At 44.9% G+C, this 23,557-nt stretch overlaps 1 protein-coding gene across 1 annotated transcript; it reads left to right on the top strand.

Moving 5' to 3' along the window:
* The first annotated feature begins 4,954 nt into the window (after positions 1 to 4,954).
* LOC128100760 (speedy protein E4-like) lies at positions 4,955 to 9,204 on the top strand. Its single transcript, XM_052723375.1, has 9 exons — positions 4,955 to 5,045; positions 5,225 to 5,326; positions 5,503 to 5,619; positions 6,056 to 6,172; positions 6,349 to 6,555; positions 7,914 to 7,972; positions 8,291 to 8,376; positions 8,736 to 8,910; positions 9,145 to 9,204. Exons 1-9 carry the CDS (start codon positions 4,955 to 4,957, stop codon positions 9,202 to 9,204), a joined length of 1,014 nt encoding a protein of 337 aa, XP_052579335.1.
* Positions 9,205 to 23,557: the final 14,353 nt, after the last annotated feature.

Below are 23,557 nucleotides of genomic sequence, written 5' to 3' on the forward strand. Positions count from 1 at the left end.
GTAACTCACCAGTGTCTGCAAAGTTTGTATAACCTTATAAAGTATGAACACTTGGATCTGGCTTTTCTTTCCAGTCTGGAGACCCTTGCCTGAATTTATATCATAATGCTTACTACCTACTGGGAGTAGTTAGTACCCTACCCGTGCCTCTTGCAATGCTGAGATTGAACACCTCTGATTGGTTTCTATTCTAGGGCAGCATATCAGATTCACCATCAGGCTAACCTGCAAGACTCCAGAGCCCACACACTGCAGGGATGTGTGAGGCTGTTGGAATCTCACTGCTTCTTACTTCTTCTCCATACCAGGCAGCCAGCACCATTCTAGAAGAGTTGCGGGGCTACAAGCGAGGATTTAGCATTTGGTCTTTCAGAGCCTCACCGCTCCTCCTAGGCCAGGCTGTAGCTTCTGGAGAGCCAGGTCCTGTCCGGTGGTGGCCAGACAGTTGTTCACCTGGTAGCAGGACTGCAGGCAAGTGCCACCACGCCCACCTCAGAAACAGGACTACGACAAAGGGGTAGGAGCAAAGGGGGCTTTGCCAATAATTACGCTGGAGCAAGAGCAATTGCACGGTGCAGACCTAAATCAACTCACACATCTCTCACGTCTTCACAAACCACTGACAGCACACTAACTTGTACTGGGATGTGGACTTAGTGGTAGTCTTCAAAACTTTTGAAAACACACATATACCTCCACCAAACTAAATACATTTCATGAAAATGAACAACTTTTGTAGATGTAACCATCTTTTTAAATAAGAAACACAGAGCCGATTGCAGAGTTAAAAAGCCCAAGAGGTCAGAGCAATAGCTAAGAGCTAAAAACCTTACCCTTCATTGCCACTGCTGTCCTCCTCAGCCAGAGAGCTACTTTCTGTGTGTCTGTCTTCTTATAGACTTTCTCATTGGTTGTAAACCCAACCACATGACCTCCTCGTCACTGTCCATCTATACAGACCTCCAGATCTTCTATGGTTGGTAATGAGATTAAAGGCGTGTGTCTCCATGCTAGTGGTGTCCTTGAACACACAGAGATCTGCCTGTCATGTGATCAGGATTAAGGGTGTGTGCTACCACTGCCAGACTTCTGCTATGGCTTGCTATTAGGTCTGACCCCCAAGCAACTTTATTTATTAACATACAAATAAAATCACATTTCAGTACAAATAAAATACCACCATAAACTTTGACTCTGTGAAAGACCTTATCGGGAATATACAGACATGCTCTGGGCCAAGGGAAAGATTGACAAATCACACATCTGACGAAGGACTTGTGCCTAGGTTGTAGAAACTGTGCAAAGGGGACTGGAGATGACTCCATGGATAAGGTACGTGCTGCATGAGCACAAAGTCAAGAGTTTGGCTCTCTAGCACTCATGTAAAAAGTCCAGCTTGGTGGCCAGCTCAAAGAGGAGAGACAGACAGATCCCAGGGGCTCCCTGGCCTACCTGCCCAGCCAAATCAGAGAGTCCAGGATCATTGAGAGGGCCTGTCCCCCAAAAATAAGGTGAAGATGCAATTGTGGAAGATGATGACACCTACCTCTAGCCTACACACACACACACACACACACACACACACACACACACACGCACGCACGCACGCACGCACGCACGCATGCACACACGCATGCAGTCATAAAATTCTACATTAAAAAGGAAACAACTGAATTAGAAAAAGACATGGTTAGATAATTTCTCCCAAAAGGACACATAGGTAAGTATATGGAAAAATTATCATTTACTATTAGAAAATGTCAATTAAAATAACAACATAATACTTGTAAAGTATAAAGTAATAGTACCATGAGACCCTGCCCATGCAGTGAGCCACGTTGCTCATCCACTTCTGATGTGAGAGCAAAATGGCAGCTGTCTAGAGCAGAGAACAGTGAGGTTTGCAAAAGAAATCTGCACTGCTATGGCCTGAACCAGGATCCCAGAATGCCACGTGGTAGAGCCTTTCTCCAGCGATCTGGGTGTGGTGGGACATTGAAGAGGTGAGGCCTACTTGGAGGTGCTAGGTCCCTGAAGTAGCTGGTTCTGGGGATCTTTGAAGGGGGCTGTGGGTTCTTCCTCTCTTACTTTCCAGCCATTATGAGGCAAGCATCATGGTCTACCTCACAGTTCCTGCAGTGATGGATTGCATCACCATGACAACACAGCCAAGCAACCATGGACTGAAGTCTCCAAAACTGATCGGAAATGAACTTTTTGCATTTTTTCATTTTGCAGTGTAGGGGATTGAACTCAGGACTCTCTGTACACTAGGCAAGCACTCTACCACTAAGCTACATCTTCCTCTGAAGATGCCTATCCTCTTTTCTCTGGTGTGTGTGTGTGTGTGTGTGTGTGTGTGTGTGTGTGTGTGTGTGTGTGTTGGTTCCCCGCTTCCATCAACTGCTGTCCAAGGACTTAACTCAGTCATCAAGCTTGTTGACAAGGGGAAGGTCATCGGGGGCTTGGCAGCAAGCACCTTGACCAGCTGAGCCGTTTGGCCTGACCACCTACCCTCCTTTTCACCAGACTGCCTCAAAGATTTTGTTTCATTGCCAGAAGGGTGACTAACCCCTGCACGTACCCATATGACCTTGGTGTACTAAAGAGGAATTAACTATTGATTCTTCTAATTGCTTAGATGGACCATGAATGCTGCTGAGGAAAAATGTCATTCCTGGACTATAAATTCCTCCAGTTACATAATATTCCGATGGGGGAGGGGACACAAAATTATAGAGTTTCAGACTGTCAGGTCCAAAAGAAACTCAGGACAAATGACTATCTGAGGCACCTGTTAGCACACCAAAGCCCAGGCTGGCCTCCAGGTGCACTCAGTACCTGTGGCTCTTCTCACCCCACCCCTAAACTCCTCCAGCTCATGGACTTCCCATCCCCCTCCTATATAACCTTGTCATCTCAGCCATTCACTCTCTTGGTCCTCTTTAGTCTTCCTCCCCTCTCCTCTCCTCCCCTCCTCCCCTCCCTCTTCTCCTCTTCTCCCCCCTTCCCCTCTCTTCTTCTCCTCTTTTACTCTCCCCATTCTCTCCTCTCTTCCCCTCTCCTTCCCTCCCTCTCCCCTCCCCTCCCCTCCGCTCTTCTCCCCTCCTCTCCTCTCCTCTCTACTGTTCTCCTCCTCTCTCTCTCTCACTCCCTACCTCTCCCTCTACTCTCACAGCCCAGTGCAATCTGCTGGCCATGTTTAATCTACTTCTTTCTCTCCCTGCTCTGAACTCTTCCAGATGCCTCTGGCTGTACACTCCTTCATATCTACAATAAACACCTTCCCCTCAGCCATACACTGGAGCAGTCATGTCCTCACTTTATACACAGATGAAATTAATGGTTGCCAGGGATATCAGGGAAATAGAATCCTTTAAGAGAGAACCATGATGGCTCCTTGTCATAGATGTGTACATCATGATAGAGATCACAAACGCACATATGGTAAATACAAATGCACAGAACTAAATAAAGACACATAAGTACATGCATGTGAATATGGATAAGCCATGGAAGGTTGGGGACCAATCTCCATCTCCCTGATATTGAACTGATCCTGAAAGTCATTAATATGAGGGAGAATTTGGAGAGGGCATGGACGATCTCTAGGTATGAGTTCTGACAACTGCATACCAATCTTGGTATCAACGTAAAATTGTAAAGATGATTTGATTGTAGCATGATAGTAGCTAAAGACAAGTAAGACAACAAAATGCACAGGATGACTAGCTTTGTACTACAGATGAGGGGTCAATGCTTAATCGTGTGTCTTCTAATTTACTGTCAGGAACATACTTTCTGTTGCAATCCTGAAGGACTTGGTCAGGCACAAGGTGAAGTTTAAATGGGTCAAGAGAACATCACTTGGGTCAAGAGAACATCACTTGGGTATGCAGAAGACAACAGCCCTTTTCCTGGATGCCCATGGCCTGTGTTTCTTTAATAGACCAGAGAGTAAGTTCTGGTGGAATGGTGTGATGTCATCAGTGCCTTCAGAATGTTGGAGTTCACTTAGCTACCACCAGTGCTCTCCTCAGAGCTGTGAGGCTGAGTTCTGGGTAAGCTCGGAGAAAGCCTTCAGGGCCTAGATCTTGAGAGAGCGGAGCAGCTGCTCACACGGGTGAGTGTCACCCAATGCCATGCTAGACTGAATGTCAGGGCTCAACTACGTTCCTTCAGAGAGTCTTGGAGGTGTCCGAGATCCCCTGGGAGTCCCCAGAAGGACAACTGGTGATATGATGGGAATGGAAACAGGTTTTAGAGAAGGGAAACAGAACACAGGAAGTAGTGGAAACAAAGGGAAGAAAAGTGAAGACAGGGAGGCTGTTGAAGAGGAGTCTTGTCACCCAGTGACAGTCCTTGAGAGGGAGCCATGAGGAAGACGACGTGGGCCACACAGCTGTATGTTTAGGGAGAGTTACCTGCCTGTGATTTACAGAGGGTCATAGAGATATGGAAAGAGGTGACGACAGAGCACACAGGTGTGTGACGTCATCTAGCTGACCCTACGGGAAGCGTGACTGATGCCCAGGACCTCTTCTTCCCAGTGGCACACCCACAGTGGCCTGCCCACAGCCAAAGGACACACCCTTGGCAAGTCCAGAAATCACCTTCTCACATGTAAAGCAGATGAATTATAGTCCTTACTCACAGATTACAAGACTACGTGGGGTCTCCTTTATGCTCTGATTAAATTCTAATTTCATAACAAATCAAGAATGACAGGGTATAGCTCCATAGTAGAGCACTTCCCCAGAATGCCTGAAGCCCCAAGTTTAAGTCCCATCCCCACAAAAGAAATATTTTCCAGTTGCCATGAATTATGGAACCACTATTGTAACTTTTATGACTATTTTGTTTTAGGAAAAGAAGTTTGCAGGGCAACAGCCTGGGACTGGAATCAGTCTGAGCCCTTCTTCGGTCTGCAAACCGAAGAAGACAGGCTTCCATAATGTCTGCACCAGTTCCTTCAGACACAAGACCAAGGCTTCAGAACCCAACGAAAGGTCAAAAGAAAAAAGTACTGGTGAAAGCCAAGGCAGGTGTGTATGACCCTTGGTGCTTTCCCCTGGTCCCTAGACGAGTGAAGGCTGACACAGCAAGGCCACTGCCTCTAGTCCCACCTTCCCCAACTACTCTGAGTCAACTTCTACAGGGGCATGGCAGGGGTGCCCTGGTGAGTCAGGAGGTCACTTCTTCTTTATATTTATACCTACCACAGAAAGAAGATCAGAGATGTCAACTGTCTCTCCAAAGGTGCCCTGCAAGCAGAATGATTCAGGGAATGAAATGCCAGACGATAGTGTTTGCTTGGCAAAAAAAGGTACATGGGAGGTCAATTCTAAGCCACCTTTGTAGATAAGCATGTGGAGATTAGGGACATTCCTTGGATATCTTCAGACGTTACATGTAGATTCCTCAATGTGTGTGAGAAGGGAAGACCCAGCACTGGCCAAGCATGTCCCTCTTGTGCTCAAGTCGGGGTCTCTCCTCCTGCAGCTCCACAGGCCAGCAGTGTTTGGGCTTCCAGTGATGCTTCTGCAGGGGATGTCCCTGAGCAGAGATCCAAGAGGCAGAGGGCACCGAGAAAAAGGAAACCGGAGAAAATCATCACTGGTATGTGTATGCACGCCCCTTGACATTCATGTCCCAGTGTGAATGAAACAGTATGGCCACTATGCCTAGTCCCTCCCTCTTCCCAAACTGTCCTAAATCAGCTTCTACAGGACCACGGAAAGGGCTGTCCTGGTGAGCCAGGAAATCACTTCCTTGCTCACTTTTGTAGCTCTATCAGATAGAAGATGTACAAGTTCATTTGTCTCCATGGTGGTATCCTGCAGGCAGAATGATCCAAGGGTAAAGGCACCAGAGATCAGCTGGTGCTTGGCAAAGAACAGTACATAGTAACTCAATTTCTAGTCTCCTTTGTGGATGAGTGAAGCTCATTCCTCCCAGATTTCTTCAGATGTCACACGGAATTATCAGAAGGGGAGAACACAGCCATGTCCAGGTTGTCCCTCTTGTGGTCATGTGAGGTCTTCTCTTCCTGCAGATCCAGGAGCCTGCGTCATTCTTGCCTCCAGCAATGCCTCTGCTGGGGATGTCCCTGAGCAGCCAACCAAAAGGAAGAGAGGCCAGAAGACAAAGACACTGGTGGATGTCAAAGCAGGTATGTGTCCATCATCCCTGGACATTCTTGTCCCTATATGAAGACCCAGTTGCACCCGAGTGACTACTTGTTCCTCTGTCTACATGAAGTGATAAATTCCTGAGTAATGGTCAGGAAGTTGCCAGAGTCCCCTTGTGGCCACATCCATGAGGACTGAGAAGCTTTTGTTCCCACAGCTACCCAGGAGAGCAGTCTGCGGGCCTCAGGCCCAGCCACCTCTGAAGCTACCCCTGAAGCTGCCTCAGAGCTGAAGATCTCCAGGAGGAGGACAAAGAGGAGCATATGGACTGTGGACCGGATCGAGGGGACAAAACTCATAATAAACAAGAAGAGAAGACTCAGTTACCGACCTGAGGACCTTGAAGCCTTCTACCGACTTCTGGGTGGGTTCTCTGAACTGAGGACTGGACACTTAGGGCCAATTTTCAAAATTGAGAATTAGGTATAGGGAGCAGTGGTTCAAATTTCCCCACAGTGATCCTGGGCCACCTGGTTATGTGGAGGTGTCTCCTCTCTTGACAAGTCCTTGGAGAGAAGAAATCAGGCTCATACATGTATGTGGAAGTAATGGTGCTTCTCTACTCACAGACCAACCCCACCACTAAGATGGTAGAAAAGGGGGATCAGCAAATGCCACTGATCCCTGATTTGGGGATGCACTAGCAGGAAGACCCAAAAACAAAAAGAACCAAAGATTTACAAAATGGAGATGCTATCAGCTCTCCATAGCTCCACAGGAGAGGTTCAGAAGGTCATGGCACCTAGGGGTAGGACAGGAAGAGACACTAGAGGTCTATGAAACCAGTGAGGCACCAAAGGTCTCTCTGAGGTGATATCAGCCCATAGATCTGGGACCAAATGCGGCAGGTTGGGAACAACACCCAGGCAAACCACCCAATATAACATGTATCAGTCACAGACAATGATTTACTCTGTTTTCAGTGAATTAAACAGACCATATACGTTCAGTTCCTCCGTCTCCTCAGCCCTGATTCCAGTGTTCAGGGCCTACAAGTGATTGTAGGATGCCATATTGGAGGGCAGAGGAACAGAATGCTTTAACCATTTGAACACTATCAGACAGTGCCCTTCTGAGGGTCAGGGAGATTGCACAGGACACATGCTGGGCAAGACCTGTCTGCCTGGGCAGCTTTTGAAGAATGTACAGAACCCCACAAGCACAAGTCTTAACTAGAAAATGGTGCCTCCAGGAAGGACCTCAAAGACAGATGAACTCCTGGGAAGCAGGGGAAGCTGGTCACTACCTCAGAGGGAGAGGAGACCCAGGGAAGAAAGGATGAAGGGAGGCTGTAAGCATGGAGCTATGCACACTCCATCTCTGTCCAAGGATTCAGTCATCAGAGTAGGGATGTTGGCATAGTCTCGATACAGTAAATGGACAGATTGTGGGGTCATACAGCTCTAAGGCCACAACTAAGGTTTTGACTGAAGTTCGATTTAACAGTGAGAGCTATGTTAAATCCCTTTGGGGAAGAAAAGTATCAAAGGTCATCACGGACCAAGCCCAGGAATCAACAACAGCAAAGTTCAACACGCAAACATAGCATGGGTGTGTCGGTGACAGGGACAAACTATGTCCTTCTTCATCTCAGCTCAGGGGAGAAGTCTGGAGGCCACACACTGCTCACAAAGCTTCACCCGTGAAGCTTCACAAAGCAATCACACACTTGACCCACCAGATGGGAACTCCAAGTTCATCTCACGCTTGCTCTCTTTGCAGAGGATCCTGTGGTCCAGAACTTCTTGGCAGCTGACATTTTCTTCAGGGTGACCGACAAGGTACCTATAACCTCAGATATAACCTACAGTCACAACCCTCGGGGGATGGGCATAAAAAGATGGTCTGGGAGCCCAGGATAGCCCAGGGCTGCCCTCAAGAACAGAACCAGGAGAGACATGCTGCCCACCCATAGTATATCCCCCAAATTCCTTCCAGGTTTTATAATCAGCTCACATCCACAGAGCAAATGTATTCCAGCCCCCATTCTGTGTATCATTGGAGTATAATGATCAGATGCAGAAGGTCCAGGCCCCACTGAGATTTCTTGCCCTCTTGTCTATTGCCTGCCTTCCCTCACCAGCCTTCTTTCCGTACAGTACCTGCTGTCCATGGTGGTGGAGTACTTTGGCCGACTTGGGCTGCCTGGACATCTCTACAACAGGATCCACTTCTTCCTGGCCCTGTGAGCATCTCCTGGGGACCAGTCTGTCCAAATCCCATTCCTAAAGCTTCCATCGCTCCATTGGGACTGAGTGGTGACCCTCAGTCACAGAATATCTGACACTTTCAAGGGACCAGGAGGGGAGAGAAGAGGGTCCTGACATCATGAGAGCAGTTAAGAAGGAAGAGAGGGAAGTTTCCTTTTCCTGGGCTGAGAAGTGAAGGGGTCCTGCGGGCTTTGTATCAAGGATGCCCTGGGGATGCTCTAGACCAAGGTCACCCTACACAGCCTGCTTCCCCACTTTATCTCTGGAGCTACATGCTCCCACCTGCATCTGGCTGTCACAGTTAGGGACGTGCACTTCTCCTTCCCTCTGGCAGCTACATCGCCTGTGACATGGAAGAGGATGACCCCATATCCAAGAGGAGCATCTTTCAATTCTTGCTGGGCAGAGACACATGGCAAGACTTGTACAAGGACTTCCAAAGGCTACAGAAGGAGTTCCTCCAAGTCATAGATTATCGAGCCTGGGTCACACGACAGGAGTGTGAAGAGGTCTGACAGGGTTCAGCCAGGGGAGTGGGTAGACGGGGTTCAGCCAGGGGAGTGGGTAGACAGAGCTTAGCCAGGGGAGTGGGTAGATGGGGCTCAGCCAGGGAAGTGGGTAGATGGGGCTCAGCCAGGGGAGTGGGTAGATGGGGCTCAGCCAGGGAAGTGGGTAGACAGGGTCCTGCCCAGAAGAATAAGGGTGGGCCCATTTCCTGGACTCACCTCTCCTCTCCCTTCCAGATCCAGAACCAGAACCCACACCACTGGGTCTGGAGCCGGGTGCGTCACAGCGCCCCTTAGCTTCCCAGGCTTGGGACACCATCAGCAGGGTCGTGGAGCATGGGGCTGCACATGAGTCAGGTGAGTGGAGGGCCTGGTCAGGGGCTCCACATGCATGGGCTAGCTCTGTCCTCTGAGTCTCTGAAGCTGTATTCTGGGCTGTGTAGACATGGGAGATCTGCTGTCCCCTATCTTGGAGTTTCCTCTTGGATGGAAGCATGTGGGCATAAGAGCACTGCTGAGGCACAGACAGTGTTTAAATCCCAATTCTCCAACTGGATTGCATCACAGGACCATACAATCCATGACACAAGGTTTCAGTTTGCATGTCCTTTTTTGTTGGGTTTGTTTTTTAAACTCTCAAAAAAAAATTTAAACTCACATTGTCTAGGCAACAACCCCTGTGTGAGCTCAGGTGGCATTTTAAAATCTACCTAGATGAAAAACACTGGAGTAATCTACTCTGAAAAAGAGACTCTCCCTGGGCAGCTCTTGGGAGAGAAGAGACATTCCACTCTCTGCTCCTAGGTTTTATGTTTAGATCCCACATGAAGTGAGGTTCACGGAGCTGGGCCAGTGAAGTACATCATCAGGTCACATTTCCATGGACAACAGAAGTCATGGCACTAGTCCCTGAAAACTGTGAGATTGCTGGGAAGAAAAAGGAACCAGTGGGCAAGGACTTCTGTGAGGAAGTCACAATCATGAATGACATAGCCCAGAAACATCACTGTCTAGTATCATACCCCGAGGTGCACTTTGTTTGGTTAAAATTTCCTTTTCTATTTGGATTTACTCTAAATGGGAAGAGAACTCTAGTGAAATGCTTAAGGGTCTCTTCTTCCTGGCATACGGTTGTGCTAAAATAACCTACTAAATACCCTGCCACACTGCAGGGTGTGACAGAGCCCCATCTGTCCCATCGGGTGAAGAGTTAAGGGAGAATGATGAAGTCAGGATCCTGGGTTACAAGATAAACCCAGTTTGGCAGAAAGTTTACGTCATCCTGTGGACATTTCTAGAATAGTAAAACTCACCACATACATACACACAAGGGATCTCGAGATTCCAAAAGCAGCAGCAGTCATCACAGCTACTTCAGATTTGTCACTTGGAGCAGTGAGACGTGACGATGATCTTCCACCGTTTTTTCCACTATGAACTTTGTGTGTAATGGGCAGGAGTTTGTCTTTTATCCTAACAACACTTTCTTCTCTCCGTGTCCAGCTCCTGCCCACCCCTGCCATCTCCTCACCTCACCCATAGACCCGAGCGTTCCCCTGTTATACTAGGACTCGCAGAATCCAACATCCAGTCCTGGGCTCTCCATATGGATTCAGGATGAAGGATCCAGGTTGAGCAAGTGCCTCAGCAGTGTGAACCCAGAAGGCACTGTAGCCAATGAACCTCGGGCTTCAGGGATGGCAGCCTCCAAAGGTCTCTACCTTGACAAACCTTCATTGGATCCCACAGCAGCTTGGAGGGGTCCAAAAAACCATCCTCTCCAGCAACTGAGGACAGATAGCTGCAATGTCACACAAAGTTCAGGAGTCCTGGACCAGAGGAGGAGGAAGAAGCCAGTGCAGGCTCTGGGGTGTAGCCGGGGACCGGAAAGAAGGAGTAACTCAAGTCAGAGGATGAGGTCAGCCCTGCCTACTGGGCAACCAATGTCTTTGGACTCTGTTGTCAGAGACACTCTCAAATAGTCTGCTGGCTTCTCCAATGATATCTCATTCCAGAAGATGATGGAGAAATCTCCCCCAGGGACTGATGGGAAGCTCTGAGACACTGAGTATAATGGTGTGGACACCTGAGGCCATTATCAAAGTTGGATAGGAGAAAGTGGGTCCCATGAAATGCAGGCTGTTACCACAGGGAAACAACCCAGCTTGCAAAGGAGAGAGCCAAGGAGCAGAAATGAGTAGGGAAGAGGAGTTGAGGGGATGAGGGTCTATGGGTAACCCCAACACTGGGAACAACATGGTGAAAGCTGAGGCTCAGGAAAGATGGACGCACAGAGGACAAATAGGGCAGATCCCAGGGGTCACAGTGATACTTACAGACTTGACAACTACAAGGCAGACAGGATTTAAACCAAGAGAGAGGAAGAGCATATAAATTCAGCACACAGCTGACAATATTCATATTATTTTGCTACATTGTTTTGTTACACTGTTTCCACTCTGATTTTTGTTATAATTGGATATAACATTTTTATTATATTTTGTTATAATATTTTGGCTATATTTGTTTCATTATAAAATTTTGGTTAAATTTGGTTATATTGTTTTGGTTTTATTTGGTGTTATATTATGGTAACATTATTTTGATTCATCAGCTTGCTTATGGTATTTCTAGTACATTCATTCCTATGAAATTGTTATTGCTACATTATTTGAGTCATAATATTTTGTTATATTATTTTTATTATAGTATTTAGGATACATAATTTTGTTAATATTATTTTTATGCCTTTTGGTTGTAATAATTGCTTATATTATTTTGTTTGTATTACTTGATTGTAATGGTTTGGTTATATTATTTTGTTAGGTTATTTTGATTGTAAGATTTTGGTTATATTATTTAAATTACATTATTCCATGACATACTAAATTACATTACATACTAAAGTTATACTATTTTCTTTATAAAATTTTATTATCACATTTCAGTAATACTGTCTTGGTATATTATTTTGGTTGAATCATTTGGTTCTAACATTATATGGCTCATATTATGTTATACATTATTTGTATTAATAAAAATGAATTATTTGTTAGGACTCTGTCTCATAAAGCAAAATTCAGCTCATTGCTACTTGAGATACCAAAGTAATTCCGAAGTGTTAAAAGCAAGGTTTGAGGAAGAAGGGCTGGCAGGTGGGCACCCCAAGATGAGTAGGATGCACATCTGGATTGCAAAGGAAAGAAGACCAGGTCAGAAGTCCCCTAGAGATGGTAAGGACACACTGACGGAAGATTCTCTGCATCTGAGTTCCTGGGAATCAGGAGGGTGGCTAGGCATTAAAACACATTCATCCACACAAATTCATCTAAAACTCATCTTATTGAAAATAAGGATGTGAGAGGTGATTACTATGCCTGATTTCAACACGTAGGGCCATGAAATAGATGGCCCAGGTGTAAGTCCACACTGATGTTTTTCTGTAGACTTAGTGGCTGCACATGAGTCTACTGATACTTTAATTATCATCTGCGGCCACACAGCCCTGCATTCAATGCCCAGCCAGCTACTCAACCTCGGCCTGACAGGTAGGTGTACTGGTCCCGCAGCCTGGCTCTAATGAGGACACAATATATAGGTTTAAATCAAATCTCTATCATTCTATTTACCAACAAAGACTCAGAAGTCAGATGTAGGGGTGAAAACCTGCTAGTTCAGAGAAGCCAAGAAGCAACCAGATGACCTTGCTTTTTGGCCAAGACTCTGCAAGAGCTGTGTCTCTTTCTTCATTCCAGAACCAAAAGGAAGCTCAAACCATAGTCCCCACCCTTTCCTTCCTATGTATCTTCTCTACCAAGTTGTTGGCTTCTCTATGACTAATTCTGGTTGGCTGGTCACTGGCTCTACCCCCTGATTCAAGGTAAACTATTGACAGTCTGGAATGTCACAGTGAGATCAAAATATTTCCCCTTTTTGTCTAAATAAAAAAAGAAAGGTTTTAACTCTAACCTAGTAAAACTATGTACAATAATTACAATTACTGGGGAAGAATTACATTTACAATATCCAGTCCCTCAGTATTTGGCAAATTTGGAGAAATTACTCCATTATCTATTCTATCTTTTGAGTCCAAATTTTTTACCTAAACTATTTTCTATCATAACTTGTATTACCACCCAAAAATAACTTTTTAGACCTAAAAACATCTTCTTAGATAAATAACTTAAGTTTTTATGTTCCTCAACCTTATAAACGTTATGTCCCTTATGTAAGTTTCTTTTCTGAATGTGGTAACAAGGAAAACTATAACTATCTAGTCTTCAACCCCATCAAAGACACAATATACTATTACCTGAGTAAACAGGAAGTACAGAGCAAACAACTTCCAAAACTATAGAAATGAAACAGCTGGCTGACTACACAGTCACCCAAGTTTGCATCAGTTTGTATACTGAGGGGAGCAGCTGCTCACACAGGGTGACTGTCATCCAGTGTTATGCTAGACTGAATGTCAGATGCAGAGTCTTGGAGGTGTGTCAGGGATCCTTGGGGGTCTCCAGATGGACAACTGGTGATACTGTGGGGATAGAGACAGGTTTTGGATTGGGGAAAACAGAGAGCAGGATGTGAACAAGAAAGAGAATAAAGTGGAAGAGGAAAATGAAGAGAAACTTGTCTACTCATGACTGCCCTTGGGAGGGAGTCACGTGGAAGGTGGTTGTGTCATCATGGTCATACTTTGGAGGGAGACTTAATTACATGTGAATGTGCACTAGTTCATAGAGATAACATAAAAAGAGATGCTGATAAAGAGAACAAGTACATGAGGCAGGTGGCCTGACCCCATTTGGAAGCATAAGTGACACTCTGCAGCCATCCTTCTTATTGTCACTCAGCCCTAAATCTGACAATAATCCTGAAAAGAGGCACTAGAGAGCAGCCTATGCACGGCAAAGAATGGTGTATGGTAAGGCAACCCCTGGCCTGGCCAAAGTCAAAGGACATACCCTAGCAAGTTTTATATGATGGTGTAATCATTTTCCCTTCTGTAAATCAGGTGAACTATAATTCTTACCTGACAGATTATAAAGTGTAAGTGAGGCCTTCTTACTGCATAAAGTAACATCTAAAGTTTAACAAGGGATTAAGAACTGCTGATGTATAGCTCAGTGGTAGAGCACTTCCCTAGCATGCATGGGTCACTAGATTAGATTCCCAACACTTCAAACAGGAAAGAAGGAAGGGAGAGGGGAAGGAGGGAGGGAAATTATGATTATTATTGCAACTTGAATTACTATTTCTCTATGAAGCAGGTTAAACAAAAAGAAATAGCCTGGTTAGTGAAGAGGCCTAACTTAGCATTAATGCAGCCATGACAGGCTGCAGACTAACAATGCTGGGACTAGTCCTCACCATTATAATAACCAGGAAAAGCCTCAAACTGTACCCAGAGGGGGACCAATCAGAATTGAGACAAACAAGTGCTAGATGCTCCAGAACATTAAGGATAGCTTACATCACTTGTATATAGGTTGCCAATTTCCTTGTAGCAACGCCAGTACCAATCCCTGTTTGACAAGACTTCTGTTGCCTCACTCCTGCCCAATCAGGAGTTCAACCCCCACTGAATCCAGAATTCCCTTACCTCTCATCCTTTACTCCTTAAAAACCCTGCCTCAGCTGAGCTCAGTGTTCTCCCTGATCCAGCCGCTGTGTTAGAATGGACAGAGAGCCCAAGCTCAACCTTGCAATAAAGGCTCTTTGCTTTTGCATATGATGGTCTCTGGGGGGCTTATGACACAGGCATAACATTTGGGTGCTCATGTGGGATCCCCCAGACTCACCAGAACCTCAACCTGTGGAGGCTTTGACTGGCCAATGAATGTCTATTTGTCTCGCTTGGTTTCACTTTGTCTCTGTCTTGCATTATACTTTGACCGGGCCCATTTCTGAAGTCCTTGCAAAGGTCTAAATAGACACACAAGAGGATCGGAGGCCGGGGAACCAAGAGACATCCCAGGACCCTTCTGTACAGAACTGCATCCCTCTGGTTTCTCTGAATCTACTAGGTGGGTCGCACCCGCCAATCGACAACAAGCCATCCTCTCGGTTTCAGTTTTTCCTCCAACGGCCAGGAGGAATCAGCTTTTCCTCCAGTGACCAGGAGGAATCAGCTTTTCCTCCAACGGCCAGGAGGAATCAGCTTTTCCTCCAGTGACCAGGAGGAATCAGCTTTTCCTTCAATGGCCAGGAGGAATCAGCTTTTCCTCCAGTGACCAGGAGGAATCAGCTTTTCCTCCAACGGCCAGGAGGAATCAGCTTTTCCTCCAGTGACCAGGAGGAATCAGCTTTTCCTTCAATGGCCAGGAGGAATCAGCTTTTCCTCCAGTGACCAGGAGGAATCAGCTTTTCCTCCAGTGACCAGGAGGAATCAGCTTTTCCTTCAATGGCCAGGAGGAATCAGCTTTTCCTCCAGTGACCAGGAGGAATCAGCTTTTCCTCCAGTGACCAGGAGGAATCAGCTTTTCCTCCAGTGACCAGGAGGAATCAGCTTTTCCTCCAACGGCCAGGAGGAATCAGCTTTTCCTCCAGTGACCAGGAGGAATCAGCTTTTCCTCCAGTGACCAGGAGGAATCAGCTTTTCCTCCAGTGACCAGGAGGAATCAGCTTGTTTTATGGTTTGTTTGCTTTTGGACTGTTTGTTCTATGTCTGACACTCAAGACTGGCATTATAGGACAAAAGCCAAGTACTCCCACTCCCTTGATTCTGATTCTTGACCATTTTCAGGAGTTTAAGACCAGAGCACAAAAAGATGGGTTTGAAACTAAAAAAGAAAAATTAACCATATTCTGTCCATTAGAATGGCCTTTCTTTGATATAGGCTGGCCAGGAGAAGGAAGTTTCAAACCCTACTTGGTGGCTCATGCTAAAGATGTCATCTTTGGGACTCCCAGCCTTCTGGACCAGATTCCTTACTTTGTCACATGTCAGGATCTAGCCCTATACCCCTCTTCTTGCCTAAAACCCTTTATTTCCACAGGACCGCCAAGAAAAACTATCTTGGCCCTCAAAGAGGAAACTGAAAAGCCACACCCCAAATCATCAGCACCAGTCCTTCAAGGGGGAACTGAGGAAGAACCAGCTTTTCCTCCGGTGGCCAGGAGGAACCTGCAACCGGCCTAGGTTGGAAATGGAGCAGGTCAATGCCTCATCTGCCTCCCAGGCCAGGTTGATAGAGCAGTGGGATGTCTGGGTCCCACTGACAGGATATTTGGTTCTCTTCCCATTTCCTCTCCCACTCTATTGGTTGTCCTTGGAGCAGCAGTCTGTCCAGGTCTGTCAGTTTGTCTGTAGTTTTATTTAATTGCTTAATTGTTGCTCTATGTTTCATACTCAAAAAAAGGCGGCTCTTTCACAAAAACTGACAAGCTGTCTCTGCTATGGGAGCGCTGCACCCACAGCTCATTAAACCGTATCACGGCTGCCCAGAGCCACAACCTGAAATAATTCAGTAACAGCATATGGTTGCAGAATGTAGTACTTGGGCTTATGGGCAGCTTTCTCTGGTGCCCAAAGAATTGGATCCAACAGATATTGAGACAACCCTCCTTGAAATTACAGCTAGAGGAAATTAAAAAAATTGTCTGTTTATTTTAATATTTGAATGCATGAATATGGCCATTGCATGTTTGTTTCTGACAGGACTTAAATATACGAGTTTACTATGTTCTATGTGTCTTGGTTACAGCTCAGTTGTTACTATTGCAGCCAGCCTCCTGGGCTCAGAATTTCTCTCTCCAGCATTCTGGCCATTTTAACTAATATAATAGGGATTCAAATGTCAATTAGATATGAATAAAATTAAAATTATTTTATGCAGTTCTACTTTATTAAAGGCTGGCTCTGAAATTTTGGTTATGGCCCACCTTTTTTCAGACCCAGACTTGCTTTTAAAGTCTCTATGTCTGAGGTCAAAAATTGGCAGACAGAAAGAACAAGAGCAGAGAAGCTAAGAAATTATTGATTTATAAATTTATTGAACATAATTAAAAATCTATAATATTTATAACAAAAAGGTTAACTCAAAACTTTAACACAGGGTTAATAATCAGAAGGCTACATAGGTAGTCTTAAAACAAAGATCTAATCCATCAATGTCTATAGTTCTGGGCAAATATTCAAATATGCTAACTTTGCTTTTTAACCCCTTTAGTTCTGCTTCTGACTAACTATTTTTGTCAACTGAAATATGTCAATCCCCAAACATGGTTTTTATGTTTAAAAGCTCACCCTGAGGAAGGCTCAATACTACACTAGAATCCCAAATACCCAGTGTAGTCACTGGCCAACTAAAGTTAGGACCACAACTGCTAGGCACCAAAACTGGGATATTTCAGTCTTATAATGCAATAAGACAATGATCTTTAATAATCTGGCAAAGAACTTGGTGTGGGAGCCCACAAAGATTCCAACTTGTGGTTTGACTCAAGGTCAGAGCGTCAGAGTTTATGTTGCTCTCCAAGGTTGCATAATAGGGTGCAAAGGCATGGTTACCAGGTGTCTTATACTTCAAGGCCTAATTACAAGGTGCTTTGCCTGGGGCGTGATTACTAGGTGTTTTGAAGGTCTACACTTGGTTGTACATTGTGCTTTGATCTTGAAAGGGAGAGGTCTTTTGCCTCTCCCCTTGCTAGTGTATAAAAAGCCCATTAGCAATAAACTCGAAGTGACTGGGTATTGACCCAGGGCCATCCCAAAGCTATCCTGCATCTCTGTCTTTTTCTTAGTCTAAATCTATATTTCTTCCTATTATTTCTCAATTCCTTACTCTTCCATTCAAGAACCCTTCGACAGGTTGGGGCTGGTTCCCTAACAACTTAGAACAGTTTTCAACCTCAAGACTCGGGGTGGGGGGGGGTGTCAAAAGACCTTTTTATAGGAATAGCCTAGGGTCACCTGCATGTCAGAGATTTGCATAACAATGGCCCACAAAAAGTTAAAAACCACTGGCTTAAAGAATGTCTCTCAAGATTTATCCAACTTTACAAAAACTGGTTTAAAGATATATATATCTAACCTCTTTATTTTTGCTAACATTATTAAGCTATGGCTATTTTGGCAAACTGAATAATACAAGAAACTATTATATTTCTATAATGGTACTGAAGGGGAAAAATCAGTAGCCCTCTTGAGAGTTGGCCCCCATCTGAAGGTATCTGCTGATCTATAAATGAACCCAGAGGTTGACCTGGAAATTTAGAGCTGACCAGAGATTGAACTCATGTGAAAATAGGACTGGAACAATAAACCTAAATGTATATATCCTGGACTCAGCGAAACAGGATATAGGAAGTAAAAAAATGTATGTCTCTGTAGATACCTTGTATCCTGTCAGCCATTAGTAATTTCACACTTATAGTTCAGCCAGTAACTTCAAAGAACTACCTCACCCCCAGCTCCCTCGTCCAATGATATGCAACCCACTGCATGTTAACTTTTCCTATATAAACCCCTTGTAATGAGTGCTCAGGGCTTCTTCCTTCACTCACTGTAACGGGGAGTGTCAGATAAAGTCCCTACCCAGGCTTGGCTTGAATAAAGAAACCTTTTGTTTTTGCATTGGAAGTTGGCTCCTTGGTGGTTTTTGTTGGGGGGACTTGCGACCTGGGCATAACAGTATACTATATAAGAATCAGGAAAATTCCGAATCTGTTTATAGACTATGTTTATAAATTAAAAGTTTTATCTTAATACTAAAAAGAGCTTCAATTCAAATATTGTTATTTTTATTATAAACTGTTAAAGATGATTAAGCATTAAGATGTTCAGAACTATACTTATAAGTCATGTTAAGGACTAATATACTCAACTACAGGAAAAATTTATCTAGCCTCTTATATGTTTTCAAGATAAAGCCTAAACCAAATAACTAAAAACAAACAGGTGTTGTTTGGCTCAAGTCCTCAAACTGTCAGAGATTTGCTAAAGATGGTATTTAAGATATTTAAACTTATATGACAGACACTCTCAGATCCTAGCAATGACTCCCAAGGTCTCCAAGAAGACAATGGGTACAGCAACGGGCAACTCCACCTGGACCATGGCAATGCTAACCAGCTGACCACTGGGCGAGACTGCCCCAATGCATGGCCTTCTGCCAAATTGTGGACAAGCAGGACACTGCAGAGTTGATGCCCACTTTGCCCAGACAAGGTGAGGCCGATCTCCCTGTGTTCCTCCTCCACAGGAAAGCCTCTCATCCTCTGGGCCTGGGGGCCAAGACTGCTCTCCTGATACCTCTGCCCTCATTGCCACAGAGTCCATGGGAGCCTCAGATAGCTGTCTTGGTAAGGACTATAAACCAGCCTCTGTCATTTGGTTAATCCTTCTCAGATCTCCGACACTGACCGCTAAGCTAACTGTAGCTTTGTCAGCTGGACAACAGCAGGCCATCAGCTCCTTCCCTCAAGGCTGCCGCTATCTTGTTTGTTCATTAGTCAGTTCATTAATTAGTTAAAGCTACTAGGTCTCTTATTTTAAAAAGGCAAACAGGCCGGGCGGTGGTGGCTCACGCCTTTAATCCCAGCACTCGGGAGGCAGAGCCAGGCGGATCTCTGTGAGTTCGAGGCCAGCCTGGGCTACCAAGTGAGTTCCAGGAAAGGCGCAAAGCTACACAGAGAAACCCTGTCTCGAAAAACCAAAAAAAAAAATAAAAAATTAAAAAAAAAAAAAGGCAAACAGGTTTGCCTTGTTCACAAGCTTCGTATTAAAGAATACACAGGTTTCAGACGTAACTTTTCACTAAAAGAACATACCTTACTTACAATGGCTCTTCCCAATAATAACTGTTCCTGTCTCTGGTAAAACACACTTTCTAATGATGTTAAAAATATAATGCAAACAAAATTACAAAAACCCATAAAATTTGGCTTGGTCTAGCTATGTTGAGAGACATGTATCATAGGTTCTTCTGGTTATGTTTCTCTATCTATTCCCTTAGTAATCAAAAAACCATAAAAGCCTAACAGGACAATTGGTCTTGGACATTAATTGTATACACCCTGTATGACTTGCAAGCTTGACTATAAATATGTCATTACACGGAGATTTCAGAGGTTTAGAGTTTTAACATTAATAAAAGGAGTCCAGATAAATTGATAGAGCACTGAATACTCACTATTCAGTCATAAGCTCAAGATTTTAAATTTTCTTTATAGACTTAAAGATGTTTTTCATCAGGCTAACCCAAAGCCATAACTTTTGCTATATCTCCAAGATGTAAATCTGTCCCAGCTGTTTTATAGACACTTGTTGCAAAGAGTCAAAAGGCTATAAGGCTTAAATCTACCTGTCACAGGTCAAACAGACTCCAGATAAATAAAAGTTCCAAATATAAGGTTTTCTTTTAAGCTCCTAAATTTTAACTTTTGTCCTTAGTCTATATTTACCTCAGCAGATTTAACAGACACCATCCCGGGAGCACCTATGGACTGCAAACTGCTGAACTCTGGACTTGCTGAAAGCTCATGCAAATCAATCCAGTTAATATGATTGCTCCCTGTCCCTTCTCCTGGAACAGCCAATCAGATGTGCCTGATAAATGCCCCATTGCCCAGCCTTTGACGAGCCTTTCAGCCTTCCTGGACCCTGAAAACCAACATCCCAATTTTAGCTGGAAGCAGCTACAGAAGAGAGTACATCATCCCTGTCCCCTTAACAGGCTGAAAATGCTAAGTCAAAGGCAAATTCCCTTTGGGGAAAATCTGTTGCTTATATGTCAATCATCCTGAGAGAGTCCAGCAAAAATAAAACCTTGGCCATGCAGAATGAAACTCATTACACTGCCCATTCTGGATGATGGACCTACAACACTGGGTTGACCCCATGCATTCATGTTACGGTCCTAAGGCAGGAAAGGGGTACTGTATGATGATCCAACTCTTCTCCAACATAAAATACTATAAGGAGACTTAGATGGAACTAGCTCTGTCCCCCTCCTCCAAATCTAAGAGGGCCATAGGGGCAGCCATAGTTTGGTCAGACTTGGATTAACAAGAGCAACAGGTATAGGGACCTCAACATTGATATTACAAGACAAAAACTACAAGGGTTTACAGTCAGCCATAAATTCAGACTTGGCTCACACTGAGGACTCGATTGACAAACTAGAAAGTTCTCTAAACTCCCTAGCTGAAATAGCCTTACAGAACAGATGGGGCCTGGATCTCCTTTTTATGCAGCAAGGGGGGTTCTATGCTACACTTGGGGAGAAAAATGTTGTTTTTCTGTCAGTCACTCAGGGACCATTCATGACTCAATGGCTATACAAAGAAAAAAAAATTAAAGACAGACCAGGAGATCCAGAAACAGTCTAGATGATATAAAGATCTTTTTAATTGGTCCCCTTGGCTAACCACCCTACTCTCAGCACTAGCCAGAAACTTCTAATCCTTATCCTCTTACTGATCTTGGGACCCTGCTTGACTAACAGGCTGACAGCCTTTGTGCAGAGAAAGAGTCAACACAGTCCAACTCATGGTCCTCCAGTCTCAATATCATCCCCTAACCCTGGACACACAGGATCCATGATTATGTCCTCTCTAGTTACTTATTGAGGTGGGGGAGTGAAGAGGCCTAACTTAACATTAATGCATCCATGATAGGCTGAAGACTAACAATACTGGAACTAGGCCTCACCATTACAATAACCAGGAAAAGCCACAAACTGTACCCAGAGGGTGGCCAATCAGAATTGAGACAAACAAGTGTTAGATGCTCCAGAACATTAAGGATAGCGTACATAATCTGTATATAAATTGCCAATTTCCTTGCAGCAACACCAGCACCAATTCCTGTTTGATAAGACTTCTGTTGCCTCACTCCTGCCCAATCAGGAGTTCAACCCCCATGGAATCCAGAATTCCCCTATCCCCCATCCTTTACTCCTTAAAAACCCTGCCTCAGCTAAGCTTGATGTTTTCCTGACCCAACTACTGTGTTAGAATGGATGGAGAACCCAAGCTCAAGCTTGCAATAAAGGCTCTTTGCTTTTGCATATGAACTGAAGGTCTCTGGAGGGCTCATGACATGGGCATAACAGTTAATCAGGCTGAGTCCCTTACTTGTTTCGAGACAACCAAGAGAAGACAGGATTCTTTTATGTTCACATCGGTTGCCTCAGATATGGCCCCAAGGCATCAGAACCCAGTGAAGAAGGGTCACCAGTGAAGAAGGGTCTGAAGAAAGTGCCCATGGAAGGTGTGTCCCTAGTCCTCTTCATCCTTGGTTTCCAGGTCCCCTCTTCCTACCATATCTGCTCTTCCTCCCTCAACTCTTCATGTCAAGTTCTAGCAGGGCACTGCAAGGGGTGTCCTGATGAGCCAGGAGGTCAATCCCTGTTCACTTTTGTAACTATGACACAGAGAAGCCCAACGAATTCATCTGTTTCCATAGGGCATTCTGTGGGCAGAATAATACAGAGAAAGCAGCACCAGAGAGCAGCCTATGCATGGCAAAAAAAAAAAAAAAAAAAAAAAAAAGGTATACAGTAAGGCAATCCCTGGCCTCCTTTGTAGGTAAGTGTAGGTGTGTATATGGGGGGGCGGGGGCAGAGAATGGGGGGAACCACAGACCATTCCTTTCATATCCTCAGAATTCACATGCTAATTCCTCAGAAAGTAGGAGCCCACATTGCCTGGTACAGTATGTCTCTCCCAGGGTCATGTGGTGTCTTCTCTCCCTGCAGCTTCTCAGCCTAGCTCTAATGATGCTTCTGTAGAGGCTGTCCCCAAGGAGAGAACCAGGAGGAACAGGAGCCAGAGGAAAAGTAAGGAAGGGGATGTCAAAGAAAAGTATGCATACTCTATCACCCCAAACTTCCTTGTCTCTGAAGGAAGGCCCCGTTATAGCTGAGTGACTTGTCCTCATCAGGTGATGTCCAAATTTCAGAGTGGCAGCCAGGAAGCACTTACTTACAGTTTTGTTTCTGCAGAGTTCTAGGAGAACAGCCTGCAGGCTCCAGCATAGCTGCCTCTAAAGCTGCCATTAAGGCGGCTTCTGAGCTAAAGTTCCCCAGGAGGGGCAGAAGAGGAGCATGTGGACTGTGGACCATATTGAGGGGACAAAACTCTGGATAAACAAGAAGAAAAGACCCAGTTACCACCCTGAGGACCAAAGAGTCTTCTACTGACTTCTGGGTGTGTTCTGTGAGCTAGGGAAATGCCTAGAGCCAATTCTCAAAATTGAGAAACCTTCTTCCAGGCTTCAGAATAAACCTAGGTGGTACGGATTCAGGGTTCACTAGTTCTTTAAGGTGAAGGAGTTTCCCTTCATGTATCAATGAAGTTCTCAGAACAAAATAGGCTGACAAATTACAGTTACCTCTTCACAGGCAGACCCATTTACTGCTCCCGCTAGTCATGGTATTGAGGGCAGGTGGTAAAGGATAAAAAGATCCCTACTTCTCATAAAATCTACTTCTTCTTCACATAAAATCTGTGTCTCCAGAAAACAATTCTAAAGCAAAGCGCTTCTATGTAGAGGAAAACTCTCAACACTTCAGGCAATGAGAAGATACAAAAAAGCAGGGAGGGAAGGATGCTGTGGGCAGTGGGCTATGAACTCTCCATCTCTGCCAGGATATCAGTATCAGTCATCATGTAATGCAAGGGGAGCCAGGCACAGTCACAA

The sequence above is a fragment of the Peromyscus californicus genome, unplaced genomic scaffold (genome assembly GCF_007827085.1).
Source record: "Peromyscus californicus insignis strain IS unplaced genomic scaffold, ASM782708v3 Scaffold_7__1_contigs__length_154581171, whole genome shotgun sequence".
NCBI classification, from domain to species: domain Eukaryota; kingdom Metazoa; phylum Chordata; class Mammalia; order Rodentia; family Cricetidae; genus Peromyscus; species Peromyscus californicus.